Source organism: Mobula birostris, chromosome 2 (assembly GCF_030028105.1).
Source record: "Mobula birostris isolate sMobBir1 chromosome 2, sMobBir1.hap1, whole genome shotgun sequence".
NCBI lineage: Eukaryota > Metazoa > Chordata > Chondrichthyes > Myliobatiformes > Myliobatidae > Mobula > Mobula birostris.
In genome coordinates, this window is record NC_092371.1 from 168,508,712 (window position 1) to 168,531,180 (window position 22,469).

At 40.7% G+C, this 22,469-nt stretch overlaps 1 protein-coding gene across 2 annotated transcripts in view; it reads right to left on the reverse strand.

Annotated features, from left to right (window-relative positions):
• The window catches only part of ero1b (endoplasmic reticulum oxidoreductase 1 beta), an 81,172-nt gene extending 58,989 nt beyond the window's left edge, over positions 1–22,183 (reverse strand). The window contains exon 1 of one of the 2 annotated variants that reach the window (XM_072251059.1): positions 21,932–22,183. In XM_072251059.1, the coding sequence (XP_072107160.1) occupies positions 21,932–22,066 (135 nt within the window). In that variant the 5' untranslated portion in view covers positions 22,067–22,183. Of the gene's footprint in view, positions 1–4,241; positions 4,536–21,931 lie in introns of those variants that run through there. The other variant, XM_072251060.1, reaches the window with a different exon arrangement.
• Positions 22,184–22,469: the final 286 nt, after the last annotated feature.

Sequence of the window (22,469 nt, forward strand, 5' to 3'; positions counted from 1 at the left end):
CTTAATTTCCCATCTGGCCCAAGTTACCTAATCTTGCAAGTCACTTGCAAGAATAAAATCTCTCAAGTAAATTGTTAGTTTTGTGCTTGCTTCAGAAGACTATGCAGTATTTCATGGGACACAAGAGCAATATGGACTGTGATCACCAACCCCATTCCACTGTCAAGCAACATAATATCACAAGAAAGACCACTTTCCCAAAACATTGGAGATGTTGAGTGACAACAGACTCCAAGCAGGAATCAGTGTATACAGGTGAAAGGTGGGGGGGGGGGGGTGGAAATCACTGTGACAATAAAGGACACTAAAGTTAGGATACCCCATTCTCCCCCACCCCCCTCACCAAATGAATGTTGCTCAATTGGTAGCATGCTTACATCAGATGGTTTCTTGTTCACACTGCATGAGTGGACTTCCAGCATTTTAGGCCAAGACCAATGGAGTGCAATTTAAGTACTTTGTAGCTACTGGTGCCATCTTTCAAACAAGATATTAAGAATCCATTTGGCTACTCAGGTGGATGAAAATAGTTTCTTTAAATATAAACAAACAGGTAGAGATAGATTCTGTCTAGAACTTTGACTGTGAGGGATGGACGTCGCTGATCAGGTTTTTCAAGACAAATGGATAGGCACTTGATGGATATCCAAATTAGTTACATTTTCCAGTCCTTGGCCCACATATTTGTAAAGGGTTCAAATATTTCTCAGTCTTCATCACTGAGTCAATGATTGAGACCTTCACCAGTCAGCATGGGGATATGCTTCCAAGTCAGCATGGGGATATGGAAAGCTTCATGTCAGGCCTGAATGGCTTTCCACTTTTATTCCCAATGCTCTTTAGTACTATACTCCTCATTCAAGTGAAACAGCCTCCTAAGTATCTATCTTCTTACGTTCTTTCATTATTACTGTTTGTTCTACAGTAAAAAACCCATTCTTATCAATCTCTACTCAGAACACTTCAATCAACTTTAAGGAACTCTTCCCATGTTTCTTTGCTGTTTGTAGCTAAATAGCACAGACTTCATGAATGATCTTCCCAACACTCTTTCCAATAGCAGAAAAGCTTCCTTACCCTTAAAAGCAAAATTTCTTGTATTTAAAGCCAACAGATAATTTGCCTTCCTGGTTGCAAATTATGCTTGCACCCCGATCTCCTACTACTTGTACAAGAACATCCAGGTTTCTCAGAATATTTACATTTATTAGCTTCACAACATTTAAAACAATTCTATTTTTAATTATCAACCAGACTGATTAACCACACTCCCACCATCTGACAGCTACTGCCCATTCAATTAACTTGTTTATTAAATCCACTGGAAAAATGACTCCTATTCAATTTACTTTCTCACTAGTTTTGGGTTATCTGCAACTTTGCATTCATTATCATTGATTTCCTTATCTGGGCTGTGAACACATTAAATAACTGAGGCCACAACACTGCTGAATGTGACTTGATTATCCCCACACTAATTTGTACAAAATTACTTAAAAATTTGAATAAGTGCTCAAATTGAAGTTTACTAGTATGCTGTGTGCTCCAACAGCCAGAAAGTATCATCCAAATGAATTGTTATGAACCATTCCATTGTTGTATCCAAATTAATTTTTGTACAAACTTAACCAGTGGAAATAAGGCAATGTTGAAATTATTTTTTTTGTACAGCTAGATCAAGCACTGGCTAAAGGTGCACATTAAAGTTAAGTGTTAAGGTTGAATAGTTTGTTGACTGAACGGTAAAGTGGATTGCATCAGTTCTTCCACAGCTTTGCTACGTGGCTTACAACTGCATCTCTGCAAAGAAAAAATATCATGCCTATTTATCCACATCTCATTAAAATACGATTCAAGCTGGTCTCATATGTGCATGGCACACACTCATCCACAAAGCTCAATGGTGAGATTTAATTTTTTTTAGTGTGTTGATGCACAAGTGATGTTAGAACCCATAAAACTAGAAAGATCGCCTAAACTGTATTTATTATTTGATGAGTGGACGATATCCTCAATACTGTGAGTGCTTGTGTCAGCCACAACTTTTCATACTTAACGTGATCAAGAATCTGTTTTCCCCAATTATGAAGTGGTATTTACAATGTGAATCACATAAGCAAAATTTTAAAAGCACACTTAATACTTGCATAGTGGCACTTAACCAGTGTGTTAACGTGTCACTTGTGTGGACTTTGGTACACGATTAAAGCCAAGTTTGAAGCCAAGTCAAGAGCTGCAATTCTGCAAAATCCTACCCAAACAGCTTTCCTATGCAAGTCAGAGACTTTGAGATAAGAGGATTAAGTCTGCAAAAGTTTGCAGTGATAGTCTTTCTCATGACCACCATCAGAGAGAAGGTACACAGGAGCAGGAAAACATGCAGCCAATGTTTCAGGAGCAGTTTCTTCCCCCTTCGCCATTAGATTTCTGAATGGTCCATAAACCCTTGAACATTACTTCACTTTTGCATCATTAATTTTTTTTTATATTCCTTACGGTAAATTGTCAAAAAATTTTATGTATTACACTCTACAGCTACTACAAATCAACAATTTCATGACAAATGGCAGTGACAAACCAGAAAATAATTTCAAATTTCTCTGAATGCAAAAGATCTTTCATTACATTTGAATGTAGAATTCTGCACGTAATTCACATTTGTCAATTTTGCACCATCTGGTTTAATTAAAATGGGTAAAAAGAGAAAAGATATACTTCTTGAATGCAAATTTAAAATCAAAGACTATTTATTCCTTAAAGACTATTTAAGGAATAAGATGCCTTACTGGAGTTATACTCATTGTTGAACCCCCATAAAGGACAATATCCAAAGGCTTGGACAACATGGCAGTTTAAAAGGAATAAACTCAAAATGAAAGGCAGAGAAGTGATGACAAAGGTGCACATTAAAATTGAGTGTTAAGGTTTGATAGCTGACTGAACAGCAAAGTGGATTGCATCAGTTTTGCTACGTGGCTTATAACTGCATCTCTGCAAAGAAAAAAAATCATGCCATTTAATCATTAAAATACGATTCAAACTGGTCTAATATGTGCATGGCACACATTCATCCACAAAGCACAATGGTGAGATTTTAATTTTTTTTTGTTGTGAGCTGATGCAAAACCGTTGTTAGATCCTGTGAAACTAGAACCATCTCCTTAACGTGTATCTGCTATTTCATAAGTGGAAGAGATCCTCAATACTGTGGGAGATAGTAGCATACTAAATAATCAATATACAACCAACCTTTGTTGGAAACACAAAAACATGCAATTATTTTGAACATCTGCAAACCATTAAAGACTAGTCTTTTGCTCTCTTTGGAATATCTACTGAGATATAGATTCACTGCTCAACACTAAAGTTCCCTAACCAAAAGAAACAATCCCATTGCCTTCATGAGTTCAAAACAGCACAATTTTGTTAGGGAACATTTGCCCTTAAATATACATTGGAATATATATTTTATGCGTTTTTTGATTCAAAGCATATCTGCTGCATCTTCCATATTTTCTATTTTGTTAAATTAAGATGGCATTTCGTCACGAAGATATTTTGAGAAGCCAGGAGGTTATATCTGATGCCTTGGTCAATAGTTCTCCCCGATCCACTATCACAGATTATCTTGTCATCTATTGCTTTTTGCATTATCCCTATTGGAGAACTTTGATCACATTTCAGAAGCCCTGAACATCCTCTGGTTTAGAAACAAAATGCAAGTCTTGCTTTCCCGTCAAGTATTATAAAATATAAATTATGAACATGCATAAATAAAATGCATACGCATTGTATATTTTTAAATTAACTCTCCATCCCACTATACAATCGTCCAAATTTCCCTTACCATATAATACAAATTACATAAATACAACCACCAATAAACCTACACCGCATTTTATTCGCTTTAAATTTTTGCAAGTTTGTTTAAACAAAAATGCATACGGCCTCCACCACTTAAATATGAATTATTTGACTAAGATAAGGCTATCAGTGCAGCAGTACGCAGCGACGTTTGAAAAAATTCATACAAGCTTAGAGCAAGCAGCAATATTTTGGTGAGATAAACGCGGCTGAAATATTGTCCTCCGTTCCATTTACCGATTTTAAAATCAAATAAAATTAAGAAGAGACATGCATCCACGGAAAGGGAAAATCTGCGGCTGGGTGCCCGAGATGGCTGGCCGCGCAGCACCGAGCCCCGGGGATGCACCGCGCCGTGCCGCTGACAGGCACCGTACCTGGCCGGTGAAGGTGCTGCTGGCGGCGTGGAGCGCGCACAGGCTGCAGACGGCGGTCAGCGCAGCTCGCACTCTGCTCATCGCTGCCGTTGCCGTTACCGTTAGCCGTGGCTCACCGGCGTCGTGCGCCAGGGTTTTCCGACTGTTGTTGACGTCAATGACAGGAGACCAGCCGTTACCCCGGCGACGAACGGACGGACTAACATCGAACCTCTGAGTAACTGATAGTTGAGCCGCCGCCGCACGTTGCGACCAACATGATCATGGTTTCTCCCGCTGCTTCCCCGCCCTTCGAGAGGGAAGAGGGTGAGGAAAAGAGGCGGCGCCTCGTCTCTGTCAATAACACACTTGAAGAGGTTTCAATGCGCAAGCGCGCAGCAGTCGGCCTGACGGGCAATGTAGTCCCTCCAGCTCACGCTGCAGACGCCGACACTCACACGACCTACGTCTCCTTCCCTCTCCCACCGTAGCCTATGATTTATCCAGCGAGCCAATGAAGGTTAGCCACATTTACCATGCAGCAGCAATGCATCTAGAAACCCCCACAGTATCCCTCCAAGTCAGCGGGGAGGTGGGCTTTTTTAGAACAGCTCTTGGATGGTGTAATGGGAAATTCTTCTCTGTTCAACACTATGCATGGTACATGACATGAAAATAGGCACCAAACAACGAAATCGTCAGCAACTTAAAGTTGTGGATTCTAATCAGTACAGTGGATTTCAAACAGACCTCCAAAGGTATCCGAGGCTGTACAGCCATCGACAGAGATCTTAAACTTACCAAGTAATAGTAAAAACTACGAGCTACTGCAGATACTAGTTATCTTGAGCAACATGCACGCAAATGTTGGAGGAACTCAGCAGACCAGGCAAAATCAGAGGAGGAGAATAAATAGCCCACGTTTCGGGCTGAGACCCTTCATCAGGTCTTAAGGGAAATATCCTCCCCCCCCCCCCAATCGGTACTGTCTGACTTGATGAGTTCCACCAGCATTTTGTGTGTGTTGCCCAACAGATCATCTCGAATGCACAAAAAGAAAAGATAGGTAAAATCTGGGTTTCCTCCTGTGAGAAATGTTTTCATTAGCTTCAATGCATGTGCAAGAACAATAGCAAATGCAAGTAATTTGTCCACATGGGTCAATCTCTGCCATTCAATAAAATCATTCTTGCTCAGTGCCATTTCCTGTATTCAACCCACATTCTCTGATATCCCTTAACATCTGAAAATCTATCTACTACCTAGAACATATACAGACCAAGACCCCACAGTTGTATTGGATAGGGAATTCCAAAGTTTCAAAGTGAAAGAAAGTTTTTCTCATCTCAGTCCTGCCCACTTTGACTGCCTAGTCCTAGACGGAGGAAATATTGTCCTTCCCCGACCACCTAACTTCTTATTCTGCCTTCTTTCTCCTTTCTTTCCAGTCCTGATGAAGGATCTTGGCACAAAATATCAACTGTTTATTCCTCTCCATAGATGCTACCTGACCTGCTGAATGCCTCCAACTTTGTGTGTATTGCTTTAAATTTCCAGCATCTGCAGAATCTTTTGTGTTTGTCCTCTGTATCCAACCCAGTCAAGCCCCATGTGAAGTTTGCATGTTTTAATAAGATCACCTCTCATTCTTCTAAACTCCTGAGAGTATAGACAATGCCTGCTAAGTGTTTCCTCAGAGGAAATGCACCTATTTCTGGAATCATTCTGGTGCATTTGGTGCATTCTAGGGAGTTGGGGGAAATATATTAGCATGGATTATAATTTAGAAAAGTGAAGGGTAATGCAGATAATTGACTAAAGAACAAAAGTTGATGAGCATGTAAGAGAACAAATTAGAGGGCTGAATTGAAGTAAGGAAGGGTTATCTTCCAACCTGTGGGAGCCATTCCAGAACCAATGGAACTTAGGAGGATGACAACCTGTGCATCCACCATTTCCATTGCCATCTCCTTCAAGAGCTTGGGGTACAGGTCCTATTTCCAAGATGTTTTATTTGTTTCTTCTTCCTCCATAAATACAAAATTAAATTTGTGTTGTTGTAGCATCTTTCATTTTATGACTGCTTAAAAAAAAGACCCACCTCTCAGGAGCCACGGGAAAAATGCCAAAATGTTTATAGTCAAAGCAGTTGGCTTTAAACAGCATCGTAAAAGATAAAAATATAGAAAATAAACAGTACAGTGCAGTGAAGACCGATGTTGTTGTGCCGACCTTTTAACCTGCTATAAAATCAATCAAATTTTTCCTTCCCACATGACCTTCCATTTTTCTTTCATCCATGTGCCTACCTTAAGAGTCTCTTGAACATCTCTAATAGAGCACTATGCAAGTCTTAGGCACATGTAAAAAAATTCTGTAAAGTGAAGATGCTTTCAAAAATAATGAAATAAAAGTTTCTAGATATCAAAACATTTACTATGAAGAGCAGTAAACAAGAAAAAAACAAATTAAAATTATCAAGTTTTTATTTCAAAAGTTGTCTATTACTTAATATATTTCTTTCTTTAACAAAGTACTAACATTTCTCTGTCACAAGTTTTTGGAAAATGTATGTCTGGAAATCAAAAATTTGCTCTTTTCTACTAACAAACTAATGCAGAAGACAAAACATAAAGATCTAAAACAAAATTTATGTAAAAATCTCGGGTGCCTTAGACTTTTTCACTGTACTGTATATCTGCCTCTGTCACCACATTTGGTAGCACATTCCACACACCTACCACTCTCTGTGTAAAACAAACCTACCTCTGACATGCAGATGAGTTTCAAGAATAAGATTTTAAAAACTGAGGGATTCTTTGGCCACAAGATTACAGCAAATGGGCAAAAGTGACAGAGTAATTTAAAAACAAAAAGAAATTTAATATCAAGCTGGATTGACTAGGGAGATACTGAGAGGCTCTTTTCTCCAGATAGGGTCATTACACTGTCATTATGATCCCAGCCTAACTGTTTAAGAGAGAGGAGGATTAAATAACATGCAAAGTGTACTGAAATTTTGCAATTCTCGCCCACAACATGTGTGGAAGGTCACTTCCTGGATATTTTCAAAACTGAGGGAGTGGAGATAGGGAATTAACAGAGGATGGAAAGGAAGTGGAAAAGCCAGAGGATCAGCCTTGATTTTATTGAACGGTGGAACAGTCTCAAGGGGTAGTATAGCTTACACTTGCTTCAATATCAGGAGGTAGATAATGGGAGACCAGTAGATGAATTGTTACAACATAATTATTGCAACATACATTGCACGGTAATGAATGTGATGAGGATTTCAGCGGTAGAGGAACGGTCAAGTCCAACCATGTTACAAGACTCAAAATAGGTAAGCCTAATATGCATTTAACAGTTTGCTCAATAGTAGCATACTTGTTTTGAAACCAAAGAGCCATGGTTCAAATGTCACTTCAGAGTCACTGAGCTTGCCTTAAAGTGCAGAGTGAGCTGCATTGTTGAAAGAGGTGAACTTTTAAACAAAGGGCTTATCTGCAGTCTCTGTGAACATTTTATTTAAAAAGAGGGTTGTTGTGTTTGCTCACCTTTAACTACTGATGAGACCTGAAGCCAGGAGGTAGAACAAGGCTGGAACAAGAAATAAACCTTTATTCAGTAAAACCAACAACTACTGTACTGAATTGGTTTATCCAAAGAACGTTTGAGGCATTGATAGTAACAACGCCCAATTACAGTCAGCTTGGGATTGGTTGTCAGTTGACCAATAGGTGTTGGTTTTCTCAGCTCACCGTACACCTCCCTCTTGAAGATAATTACCTTAGCATTTGAGCCAAGGATTGATTTGGATTGAAACAACTGGCTTACACTGGCAACCTGTCCTCCTTAGTGGTTGCAGGCAGTCACTTTAGTGTCACAATGTTGTTTGCCGCTGAGCTGGCACTAGTGGCTGGTTCATTCGGGGTAGATCAAACCCTTCCAGGAGGAGAAGGTGGTCCAGCTCTGTGTTTGATGATCTGCCCAACAAACCTGGTGTGCCTTCAGGAGCACGTGGCTGCAAATGGTTGATGTGGCGACACCACTGATCCCAGTCTATGATATCTTTGTAGAGCACTTACCCCGTTCTTTGACAATCTGACCTGGTAGCCAGGGATCTTGTACTTTTCAGTATTGTACGGTCCACACTGCAGTTCTGGGCTTGATTGACGTTACCCATCTATCAAGGTCAGTGTGGCTGGCTTTGTGCACCTGACCATCTGCTGTCTCGGATGTTGAACACTGTGGAAGCATTGCAACCAACACCACACAGTTTTCTTCTGAAAAGCGTTTCAGCTGGAGACTTCCCCTCAAGGCCTGGAAGGGGTGTAATTCGATGTTTCAGCAGAACTGTGTTGAGCCTCAGCCAATGCTCCTTCCTCTCTTGATTTCAGAAGTGACCATTTGAAGATATCAACAAACCTCTCCGCTGGGCTATTGGATGTGGATGATATGGGGGAGGGAGCGGATGTGGATAATTCTACTGTTTTGGCAGAATGCAGCAAACTGCTGTGAATTGAATTGAGTGCATTGTCAGAAACAAGCATTTCTGGCATCCCAAAGCAGCTGAAGGTCTACAATAGCTGTTAAATGGTAGCCTCAGTTGTTGACTTCACAGGTAATATTTATGGCCATTTGGAGTGGGCTTCAGGTAGGTACTCCTGTTCATTAGGCCAGCAAAGTCACTATGTACTTGAATCCAGGTCTATTCTGTCTCCAAACATTAAGCAGGAGTCCACAATTGAGAGTGATGTATGACGTCGGTAAAGAAATGCTGAATAATTACTGATCATGCTCAAAAGTGATAGAAAAGTGCTAATATCTGATGGTGAGGTCTTTTTAAGATAGCAGTGATGTTTTCAGGATCTGGGTGATGACTGTGATGAAGCTCACATACGTACTTGATTGAAGATGTCAGAAGCTGCATTTTTATCCCAAAGTCACAATCCAAAATATTGTAGTTTGTTTAAAGTGTGGTCCAGGTGTTGGCATAGTTCTGTCTGATCCGTGCCCAACACAATGATGTTGTCAAGGTAAGCAGCAATATCATCAATACCACTCAGCGTGGTGTACATAAACTGATGGAAAACTTACCCCGAGAGGAGATCCTGTGAATTTTCCACCACTTCCATCTGGAGGTAGGCTTCAGCCTGGTCCAATTTGCAAAGTAGCTACCATCATTCAATTTTGTAAAGAGATCTGCAGGTACCCATAATGGGTACTTGTGTGTCTCCACAGCCACAATAAGACCAGTTGAGAAATCTGCAGAAAACCTCACTGTGCTGCTGGCTTTCTTGACAACAACTACTGGAACTGCCCAGCATGAGTAGTTGACAGCTTTTGATCACAACAAACAACAGGAATTCTGCAGATGCTGGAAATTCAAGCAACACACATCAAAGTTGCTGGTGAACGCAGCAGGCCAGGCAGCATCTCTAGGAAGAGGTGCAGTCGACGTTTCAGGCCGAGACCCTTCATCAGGACTAACTGAAGGAAGAGTGAGTAAGGGATTTGAAAGTTGGAGGGGGAGGGGGAGATCCAAAATGATAGGAGAAGACAGGAGGGGGAGGGATGGAGACAAGAGCTGGACAGGTGATTAGCAAAAGGGGATACGAGAGGATCATGGGACAGGAGGTCCGGGAAGAAAGACAAGGGGGGGGGGACCCAGAGGATGGGCAAGAGGTATATTCAGAGGGACAGAGGGAGAAAAAGGAGAGTGAGAGAAAGAATGTGTGCATAAAAATAAGTAACAGATGGGGTATGAGGGGGAGGTGGGGCCTAGCGGAAGTTAGAGAAGTCGATGTTCATGCCATCAGGTTGGAGGCTACCCAGACGGAATATAAGGTGTTGCTCCTCCAACCTGAGTGTGGCTTCATCTTTACAGTAGAGGAGGCCGTGGATAGACATGTCAGAATGGGAATGGGATGTGGAATTAAAATCTGTGGCCACTGGGAAATCCTGCTTTCTCTGGCGGATGGAGCGTAGATGTTCAGCAAAGCGGTCTCTCAGTCTGCGTCGGGTCTCGCCAATATATAAAAGGCCACATCGGGAGCACCGGACGCAGTATATCACAACAGTTTGTTGCAGGTGATCTTGCTCTTCTCCACGACTGGTAAGGCTGTGTATGGTATGGTCTTTTGGGACAGAAGACTGGATTTGTGTCTGGACAGAGATGAAATTCTGCTTGCAATTTGGTGCAGCAAACTGAACCTTCTTGAAACACTACTGCATAGCACCACTGCAGTTGTTCTATTGTCTCATGTTCTGATGTTGGTATGGTGTTGACTGACACTATTTTAATGGCCAATATCTTCGTACAGACGTCATCCAGATTGATGCCACAGAGATCAAGCTTGTCCTTCCAGTCAATGCCAAGGACAGTCAGATCTTGTTGGTCTCTTAGGTATCACACACCATTGAGTTGGTTACCTTCGGCTTCACCAGGCAGTACAGTTTGCCAATCAGCTGGAGGGTTCCTCCCGATGCACTGCAGGCAAAGTGATGATTTAACTTGACTGGTGGCGACCCAAGTGCCCACCATTGGCATTTGGACACAATGTTAATGTCTGATACTGTATCCTGTTGTAGCTTGACCAACTGATTGTTGATAAATATGATGATGCACCACCTCCTGGAGCCGAAGTCTACTTTGAACGTGACCATTAAACTCCTTGTAGCTTTAGATGGATTTTGAAAATTCTTGTCCTTGTGTTTCATTGGCCTAGAAGGCAGTGAAGGATGGTAAAAGCTTCCTTTGTAACTACAGTGTTGGCATTTGCTGCAAATGTGCTTCTTATATTGGCAGTTTTTTGCATATATCACGCACCACAGTTCCAATAAGCTATCTGGAGACCTGCTGAGTGATGACGTCTGGGCCATTGGAAACTGCATTGACATGACTCTGTTTGACTAGGTTGGAATCGTGTTTCAGGTTGATCAAGTGTTGACATTCTGAAGTGACAGACAGCTTGTAGAATCGTATCAGGGTCTTGCTCCAGTCTGACCATGAGCCGTTTGTGAATGTCTACATCATCAGGTGCCTGAAGTCTGCAATGTGAACAGCGATTCACTCACGTTACCCAGCTTGAACTTTTTACATTCGTGATTGACGATACCAGCATATATGATGAAGTCCGCAGTATCATGCTTAACGAGTTTTAGGCAATGATAGCGAACACTAACGAGGGATGACTGTTCTCCAAAAATACTTGTTAAATGCTGGATACTTTCATCAAATGATAGGTCACACGGGTTCTTAGGCAGGGTAAAGTTGAAATAATGCTCACATTCAGCAGTACCCAATTTTTGGAGCAAAGTGCATACCTTCCACAGATTGTCTTCACTGCGAACTCAACTTGGAATATATCATTGTAATGTTTGAACCATGATTCAAACATAACTTCCAAAGTATCATTGAACCGGAAGTTAGCAATGGATGCAACAACTGACTCACATGAATTCTGTTCAGTATTTGACACCAAGTTTTTGGACTCACTGATAACTTGCTGATCAAGGTTTCGATTATTTTCAACTGGGCTGCCTCAAATAAGCTTGCTGCTGTTTTAGAATTGCATGCAAGTCTTCCGCCGAAAATGCCATGTCAATATAATAATCACCTTATTACTAATTTGTTGTGTTCGCTTGCCTATAACTACTGCTAAGACCTGAAACCAATAGATGGAACAAAGCCAGAACATAAAATAAACCTTTATTCAGTAAAACCACACAACTACAAAAAACTCAAAACTCAAAAGTACATCCTAAAGCACGACTACTTAAATGGTTTATCCAAAGAATGTTTAAGATATTGACAGAAACAATGACCAGTCAGTGAAATTCAGCTTGGGATTGGTTGTCAGCTGACCAATAGGTGTTGGTTGTTTCAGATCGCCATAACAAGGGTCTGGGCCAGTATTTGCCCTCTGCTAATATCACAACAAACATAATCAATTTTATTTTAAAATTGGAGAGCTCTATGGATCTTTACTTTATGCAAAATGTGAAAAGTATTTCCTCACGTTACAACGTCAAAAAGACCACAACATGCTTTGGGACATCCCAAATTTATAAATGGTTCTGTATCACTCCATTTCTTTCTTTGCAATTCTAACCATTAATTTGGTCAAGTGCTCAAATGATAGACATGAATATAAATTCATTTTCCATGCCATTAAATGTGGAATTTTGTAATAAATCTTATAGAGCAACTGTAAGATAATGCATTGTTTCAGTCAAATCTTATCAAAACAGTGGAGATTGTGCTGGGCAGTCTGCAAGTGTTGCCATGCTTCTGGCACCAACATATCTTATGCTCAAGTCATTTACCTTAACTGTATGTCTTTGAATGTTCTACTACAGCTTCAAACTGAATCAGAAAAGAAGACATACCTTGATGAATGTTAAGATTAAATACCTATCATGTTGGTCAATTGAGTTGATCATCATATACAAGAGTTTTCAGTCATTGAGCTGCATCTTTTAAAACTATCCAATATAATTCATCTGACCCCAGCTTTCTCTCTGTAACCTTGCAAAGTAACATTTTTAAAGCACACATTTAATTGTTGTTTGTAAGTTACCATGGAACTTGATTCCATCAATCCTTCAGATTCCACTCATTCCAGACCTTCAACCTTGAAAGGTTAGTGCTCCGAACCCTATGTTTTCAAAACAATAAATCTTTGACCACTTGTTACCTACTCAATTAACAGAGATACTTGCTATTTCAAAACTTCTCAAGTATTTTTAAATTTACCCAACCACTGCTCTAAGGAGTAGAATGAAATGTTTTAATCTTTTCACACAAGCTAGTTTATTGTCCTGATTGTAAACCACTTGTGCAACTTTCCCAAATGCTTAATATCCTTACTAAAAAATTTTGAGAATTACACAATAACTCCAGCTGAGGCCTAATCAGAGATGTGCAAAGATTTTGCATGATATCTTGGTTTTGCTATTTGCTGCCAATGGTTGCAAAATCAAGAATTGTTGTATTTTCTTACAAGCACAATGTTAATTACCAAGCCTCGGTACCTTGTAGATAAATCAGCCATGAATTGGTGGAACAGACTCGACGGACCGAATAGTCTAATTCTGCTCCTATGTCTTATGGTCCAAAACTGCTACTATCCTTTTTGTTCATGATTATATTTACATTGTGACATCTACAACCTCTCAAAAGTGCTCCTAATCTCGTAATCTATGCCCAAATCACCCTAACATAAGGAAACACTGATCATTTACTGACCCCAGGGTCTCTGATACATCTTGCTCCATCAGTAAAAGGACCCCACCTTCCTCCGGGGGCACATCCAATTACTGCCTCCAAATTACCACAATATTTTTAACTCCAACGTTTCGAGTTCCTTAATTTGCCAATTTTGTTTTAATCCAATGCCTTCTTAACACAAAAAATGTGCAATATCTAATGATTATATGTTAATTCAGCTTCTCTGCCTCTTTAATAGAATAAAAAGAATATGTTGCCACAGATCCTCTACGGGTAACAAACGCCCAACCTATGGGGTCTCCGTACGTACAAACCAACATTTGGGAGACTGGCGGGATGACTGGGAATGGATATGCTTACTGCTGCAGTCTTCATATTACTATTTAACTATTTATGGTTCTATTACTATTTATTATTTATGGTGCAACTGTAACGAAAACCAATTCCCCCCTGGGATCAATAAAGTATGACTATGACTATGACTACTGACAGGTGGGAACAGGATATTTCTCTGTGTCTATCCCCCCCACGCCCCCGTCTCACCAAGATGGGTTGAGCTGAGAAGAGCTGGAGTGCCAAGCAGACTCATGTTTCCTGAGCTGGCTCGCTCTCTTCTCATGCCTGTTTTTGTGATCCTCTCCCACGCACCATTTTGTGTTCAATTCCAACTTACAAACAGTTCGGGTTATAATCGCTCTCAGGAGCAGAACCTTGTCATAAGCTGGGAACTGCCTGTAAGGACATTGTTCTGCACAGGGTACACAATCCACATGTCGCTTCAATGATACCATGAGCGGTTTCGACTACAGAAAATCATGGAAGACACAACCCTTCACAGCATTCCTTCTGCAGACCATTTATGAAATGTGACTGCTATATAATAAAGATGCATACATCCATGCTCCTCACTGACCCCATGGGACAGCCCGGTAGCATAGAGGTTAGCATAATGTTTTGCAGTGCCAGCGATTGGGGTTCTTTTCCCACAGCTGTCTGTAAGGATCCTGTAAGTTTTTCCCATGATTGCATGTGTTTCTTCTGGGTGTTTTCTCTCACATTCTAAAGATGTATGGGTTAGGGTTAACAAGTTGTTGGCATACTGTTTTGGCACCGGAAGCATGATGAAATTTGCGGGCTGCCCCCAGCACATCCTCAGACTGTGTTAGTTGTTAACACAAATGATCCATTTCATTGATGTTTCAATGTACTTGTGACAAATAAAGTTACTCTTTATCTCTTGAGATCAATTCCAATTGTGATAACCCAAAAAGTGTGTTACTCATAAAGTAAACGTAACTTCACCACAAAAAAAGGGTCTTGGGTTAATATCTGCACTGTAACCTAGTAACACAAAGATTGTGCTTAGCTCAAAACAACCTGTTATTTGTTAAACAAATGATGTTAGTCACCTTGGCCCTAAAGAAAATAAAATTTACACTCAGTGACCACTTTACTAGGTACACTTGAACACCTACTCATTAATGCTTATGTGGTAATGCTGTTCTTGGACTACAGTTCAGCATTCAACACCATAATTCCATCCAGGCTCTACAGGAAGCTCAGAGACCTCAGCCTTGACACTACGCAGATAGATCCTGGACTTCCTGTCAGATTGCCAGCAGGTGGTAAGAGTGGGCTCCCTCATCTCCACCCCTCTGACTCTCAATACAGGAACCTCTCAGGGCTGTGTACTGAGTCCCCTCCTTTAGTCCCTGTATACCCATGACTGTGTCACCACCCACAGCTCTAACCTGCTAATTAAATTTGTTGACGACACTACATTGATTGGCCTAATCTCAAACGATAATGAGGTGGTCTACAGGGAAGAAGTCATTTCTCTGACACAGTGGTGTCAAGAAAACAATCTCTCCCTCAATGTCACAAAAACAAAGAAGCTGGTTGTGGATTACAGGAGGAATTGAGACGGGATAACCCCTATTGACATCAATGGATCTGGGGTTGAGAGGTTAAACAGCTTTAAGTTGCTTGGCATCCACATCACCGAGGATCTCATGTGGTCCGTACACACCAGCTGTGTGGTGAAAAAGGCACAACAGTGCCTCTTTCACTTCAGACAGTTGAGGAAGTTTGGTATGGGCCCCCAAATCGTAACAACTTTCTACAGTGGCACAATTGAGAGCATCCTGACTGGCTGCATCACTGCCAAGTCTGGGAACTGTACCTCACTTAGTCGCAGGATTCTGTGGAGAGTGGGGTGGACAGCCCAGCACATCTGTAGTTGTGAACTTCCCATGATTCAGGACATTTACAAAGACAGGTGTGAAAAAAAGGACTGAAAGATCATTGGGGACCTGAGTCACCCCAACCACAATCTATTCTAGCTGCTACCATCCAGGAAACAGTACCACAACATAACAGCCAGGACCAACAGGCTATGAGACAGCTTCTTCCACCAGGCCATCAGACTGATTAACTCATGCCGATTTAAATTTATTTCTAAGTTACATTGACTGTTATATTTATTATAAATTACTATGATTGCACATTGTACTTTGAGACGGAGACATAACGTAAAGATTTTTACTCCCCATGTATGTGAAGGGTGTAAGAAATAAAGTCAATTCAATTATACAAACATCAAATTGGCTAATCAAGTGGCAGCAACTCAATGCACAAAGGCATGCATACAAGGTCAACAGATTCAGTTGTTGTTCAGACCAGACATCAGAATGGAGAAGAAATGTGATCTAAGTGACTTTGACTGTGGAATGATTGATGATGTCAGATGGGGTGGTTTGAGTATCTCAGAAACTGTTGATCTTCTGGGATTTTCACACACAACAGTCTCCAGAGTTTACATAGAAGGGAGCGAAAAACAAATCACATCCAGAGAGCGACAGTTATGTGAGCAAAAACACCTAGTTAATGAGAGAGGTCAGAGAAGAATGACTAGACTAGTTCAAGGCGATAGTAATTCAAATAACCATATGTTGTAACACTGATGTGCAGAAGAGCATTTCTGAATCCACAACATGTCAAAACTTGAAGTGGATGGGCTAGACAGCAGGTTACAAGCATGTATGCCACTTTATTAGGTACAGGATGTACTTAATAAAATGGCTATTGAGTAAAGTAAAGGCATCAGTTAGTCTTGCGAGATCTGTGCCTGGAAAGTCTTCACTCTCCAGAGCGCAGGCCTGGGCTAGGTTGTATGGAAGACCAGCAGTTGCCCATGCTGCAAGTCTCCCCTCTCCATGACACTAATGTTGTCCACGGGAAGGGCATTAGGACCCATACAGCTTGGCACCAGTGTCGTCGCAGAGCATAATGTGTGATTAAGTGCCTTGCTCAAGGACACAACATGTTGCCTCGGCTGAGGCTCGAACTCACAACCTTCAGGTCGCTAGTCCAATGCTTTAACCACTTGGCCACGTGCCCACGGCTCGTGTACATCATAAAATGGCAATTCATAGTTACGAACAAATAACCTGGCAAACCAAAGAAAAAGCAAACACAATGAATATCTTTAATTTCACAAAGCTCAATCTCCAAAGGAGCAAACAGAAAATGTTGGAGGAACTCAGGAGGTCAGGCAGCATCTATGATGAAAGGTCTCAGCCCAAAATGTTGACTGTTTATTCCCCTCTATAAATGCTCCCTGACCTGTCAAGTTCCTCCAGCAGCCTCTCATGGTTTCAATCTAACCTAGAGGAATAACACTTGGCCCTCTGACTTGGTAAAAAGGCAGCTTTCAGAACTCAGTATCAAATTCAACAATATATTATAATCAACCATTTCCAACTTGCATGTCACATTTCCAGCATAAGGACTGATACCATAGCATAATGGTCAGGGTTCAATTCCTGCCGCTGTCTATAAGGAGTTGTACATTCTCCTTTATGTTTTAATTTAAAATTTAGTCTGTCTATGAATGTTAGAGAAGCCCAACCCTGGTATCTTAGCAAAAACGAATATACTTGCAAGATGCATCTTCATGACATTGAAGGCAAACCTAACTAGCGATCCACTTTTATTTTGACATATATCTACCAGTCCTGTGAGATGACATAGAATTTTTGTGCATTACGACATTGTTGTTGTCTTATTTTGTTCTGCTGTTGTTGCTGCTTGTTTTGTTCTGATGAATATCGTAGGCATGCTATATTGGTGCCAGAATGTATGGCGACACTTGCAGGCTGCCCCAACACAACCTTGTGTGAGTTAATTGTTAACACAAGTGACATTTCACATTGAGTCCTGCCGAAGATTTTCGGCCCAAAATGTCGACTGTACTTGTTTTCTATAGATGCTGCCTGGCCTGCTGAGTCCAGTGTTTTGTGTGGGTTGCTTGGATTTTCAGCATCTGCAGGTTTTCTCTTGTTTGACATTTCACTGTATGTTTCAATGTACATGTGATAAATAAATCTGAATCTGAAGTACCAGCACTGCAGAATTAAGTAACTTCAAGTTTTAACACCTGTCCAGCTCTTGGCTCCATCCCTCCCCCTCCTGTCTTCTCCTATCATTTCAGATCTCCCCCTCCCCCTCCCACTTTCAAATCTCTTACTAGCTCTTCTTTCAGTTAGTCCTGATGAAGGGTCTCGGCCTGAAACGTCGAGTGTACCTCTTCCTAGAGATGCTGCCTGGCCTGCTGCGTTCACCAGCAACTTGCGTGTTGCTCCAAGTTTTTCATATTTCTTTTAGAATTGTGTAGAAATGAACCAAAATTTTCAATGCCATTATTTCCACAAAGATGACTGTGGCTAAAATTCAGTGCCAGTCAATAGTTTAATTGATCAAAGTTATTGTGTTCAGTTGGCTCATTATGAACTATTGAGTGCCAGCATTCATGTAATTGTGTACAATCAAGTCAGACCAACAGCACAATTGGCCTCTACCTTGTGCCATTTGGCATCCACATTTAAGAACTGATGTGTGGTGTTCACTTCCATCAAGACTTGTGACAAAGGAAATATGAAAGATTCTCATGCAATAAGATTATGGTCTCCCGCAGCACTGAACAGGCAATATTATCCTTTGCAAACATATACTTGGATAAAAGTTAGATTAAGTATACACAACTGGTCAAAATATCAACTTATCATTCTATATTTAAGCAAAATATGAAAGTGCATTCGAGTCCCTAGAGAAAAGGTTATATAAATTGTCACTTGGGGAATAATACTTAAACATATCAACCAAGGGAGATCACTAGCAATTTTAAAAAAACAAAAAATTTGAATACAGTAATACATAGCCACAAAATCATTAAAAACATGTCCAGACATATGTCAGTTGTTACCCTGTGGCAATACTCTCCAGTGGACCTTGGATCCACAATGTTCAAATTCCTCTGGAGAGATATCATATAATCCAAGTCACTCCCTTGCTCCCACCCCTCTCCCTCCCATCGTTCAGTACCAAAGAGATGCTACCTTTCTGATGAGACATTAAACCTGACCTCCTAGTTTCTGTAAAAGATACACTGACATATGAAGAGTGGGAAGTTCTGGTATGCCACTCAATCAACATCACTTAGATTGTACAGTCATTAAGTTGCCAATTATGAGAGTTAGTCCATAATATCCAATTCTCCATTTTGATTCCAACACTGACCAGTTTTACAACAATAACTACACTTTTAAATGGTTAATTGGCTGGAAAATACGTTGGTACATGGTGAAGTTATGAAACAGACCATACAAATGTAAGTTTATGTTAGGAGCCAATTGAAAAGTATGAAAACCAGAGTGGCTCGTCTAGTTTTCATATTGTAATGATGATAAGGTTTTGAGTTTGGCTTGAATACTGGAATAGATTATTGACAAGGCACCAAATATCCACGGCACCAAAAAGGCTCTCAAATGTGAACCCCCATGTGGAAGGTTAGAGATATTTAAAGTACAATGTTCTTTCTGGCTGCACACACAGGTTAATATAGAAATGGTCAAGTTCAATTTCCTGTTTACAATCTGCACTGAACTGTTCCCACAACCTATGGACTCACCTTCGTGGACTCATCTCATGTTCTTCATGTTTACTGCTTATCTATTTATTATTCTTATTATTTTATTTCATTTTGTATTAGCAGTTTGTTGTCTTTCGCACATTGGTTGTGTGTCCGTCTTGTGTTTTGATTCTTTTGTGTTTCTTTGTACAAACATTTGTATTTACCGCAAAAAAATGAATTTCATGTTAGTGTATGGTGGCATATATGTATGTTGATAATCAATTTACTTTGAACTTTTTCAGTAATCTCTGTATCCTTGTAGAAAGATAGTTGGTTTTTCCATTCAGTATAAGACCTAAGAATGCATATATTTTCTATTTATTTCCATATGACACAAAAGGAAACTTCAGCCTGTCATTTCTATGCCAGTTTTCAGAACAATCCCATTTCTCACTAATTTTCCCTGTTAACCTATTCTCCCCACATTTTCACAAACTTCCTAGATTCCAGCATCCACTCATAGCCGGCTCCATCACAGGCACAAGCCTCCCCGTCAAGGACATGTCTCAAAAAAGGCAGCATCCATCAATAAGGATATATACAACACAAGACTGGTCTTCTTCTAATTACTCCCATCAGCAAGGAGGTACAGGAGGTACAAGACACACAACCAATGTTTTAGGAACAGCTCCTTCCCCTCTCCCAATAGATTTCTGGATGATTCACGAACCCACTATCTTGCTCTCTTTTTGCACCACTTGTTTATTTATTCTTTTTTATATTTATTTTTGTAACTTATAGTTTTGTATGCATTGCACTGTACTGCTGTTGCAAAACAACAAATTATATGACATGTGTCAGTGATAATAAACCTGAGTCTGATTTTGACTTGGATTAAATTCCACACACACCTAAGATCAATAATGAGCCCAACTCTCTGGAAGGGTGAGGCTGCGACTCTACTAGTTGCATCGTGTTGTCCCGACCAAGTTCCAATAAAATTAAAACTGAATCCGGACATGATGTTCACTAATGAGAGTTTATATAAAAACATAAACAAGAGCAGGCTAAGCAGCCCCTTGAACCTGCTCACTAGCTCAAATGACCAGTTAGGAAAAGCATCAGATCAGCAATAATTTTGCTGAATTAAGAACCCTCAGGGTCCATGTATTCCAAAAATATAAATATTTGATATTCAATGATGTGGCACCCACTACTCTCTGGGATATGGGGAATTAAAGATTCACTAATTTGCAGAATCATTTTCTTTTTCTATTTTATAATCCTGCTCAAGTTCTAATGCCAGTCTCTTAATTTTAAAAATCTCTCTCAACCGATAATTGGCAGGTCAGCTTTTTTGAATTATGCTCCTAAACAGTGGAATTCAATACCTAAAACAACAAAGGATGGAGACTCAGATAACGCTTTTAAAAACCAGCTCAAAACCTATTTATTTAACCTTGCCTTGAACTAACATCTGTCTTCTATTTTCACTTTTTATTGCACTTTCGTATTCGCACTCTCATTGTAAAGCACTTAAAGCAACATTATCTGTGTAGAGCACTTTATTATTATTACCTTCAATAATATTCCCCTGTATATTCTTCAATGTTATGCCTTTACTATGTTGATGAAAAGTAGGGGGACTCGATTTTTCTTTATGCAATGTTTCCTGATCACGTGATCAGCTGATTGTATAAAATCACTGCCAGTGAGCTCTACAAATGATAAACAGTACAGATTCTGCACATACTGGAAATCATGAGCAACACAAAATGCTGGAGGTGTGCAGCAATGATTAAGGATTAGCTTTATTTGTCACATGAACATTGAAACATACAGTGAAATGCGTCATTTGCGTCAATGACCCACACAGTCCGAGGAGTCGCCACGATTCCTCCATCAACACAGCATGCCCGCAACTTACTAAACCTAACCTGTACATTTTTGGAAAGTGAGAGGAAACCAGAGAATCCGGAGGAAACCCATGCGGCCACAGGAAATACATATAACCTCCTTACTGACAGTGGGGAGAATTGAACCTGTGTTCCTGGAGTTGTAAAGCGTCTACGGAGGGGGGAATGAACAGTCAATGTTTCAGGTCGAGACCCTTCATTGGTCCTGCATTTTGTGTGTGTAACTGTACAGATGAATCATGTGAAAGGATGCAATGCTAGATAGCGGAACCAAAATCCACAAGATATCTTCGCTGAAGCTCTGCACTTCCTGTCTTTGCTGCGATGCTGTGCTTCGCCCGAGGAAGTGCCCAGGTTCAGCTGAGATGTTAATCAAATCTAGTCTTTCAGATTTGTATAAAACATACCAGAGCTACCGGAAGATCGAGGGATTTGGTACATATAGCCATGTACAATATTTATTAATCCGCCAACATCCACAGAAAAAAAGTCATCTGCTTGTTTCATGGGATCCTACTATACAGAATGTATCTCCAAATTTTCTCTATAGAACAGTATAAAATCTATTCTAATACACTTCACAGCAGGTAGCTGTGGTTTAGGGTAAAGGGAAAGCAGCTAAGTCCCGGTGGAGTGGCTGGAAACTTACATGACAGAAACAGTCCTCGGTCTCCGGCTCTCGGGCCCAGCTCCCGCTGGCGGGCGTGCCTTTGGACCCAGCGCCGCCGCCCGCGGCCCTGCCCACGAAGAACAGCATGGAGAGCAGAGCTGTTCCACCCTTCATCGTCTCCGGTTCCAGCCTCCTCGCCTCCTCTCCTCCTGGCTACTTTCCACCAGCGCAGCACTGGACTGCAGTTAAGATCTCTTTATCTCCGAGTCGCGGCCAGCAGCCGGAAGAGGAAGTTGGTAAAGTCATAGCAGACAAGCTCTAGGGCCCAGTGGCTGACGGGGGTGGAGGGTGTGATATTTGTGACCATCATTACAGCGCAGGCTGAACCTTTTACACCTCCTGGCATACTCGTTACTAGCGCTTCACGGTGTACAAGAGGATTCTGCACGGCTCATGGTGCAGAATTGCCGCATACTGTGCATATCTTTTACAAGTTTTTATTTATTTTTTTTCCCTATAGAAAACATGTACAACTATCGCTCATTTAGAATATTTTTCCATATAAATTCAAGATTGT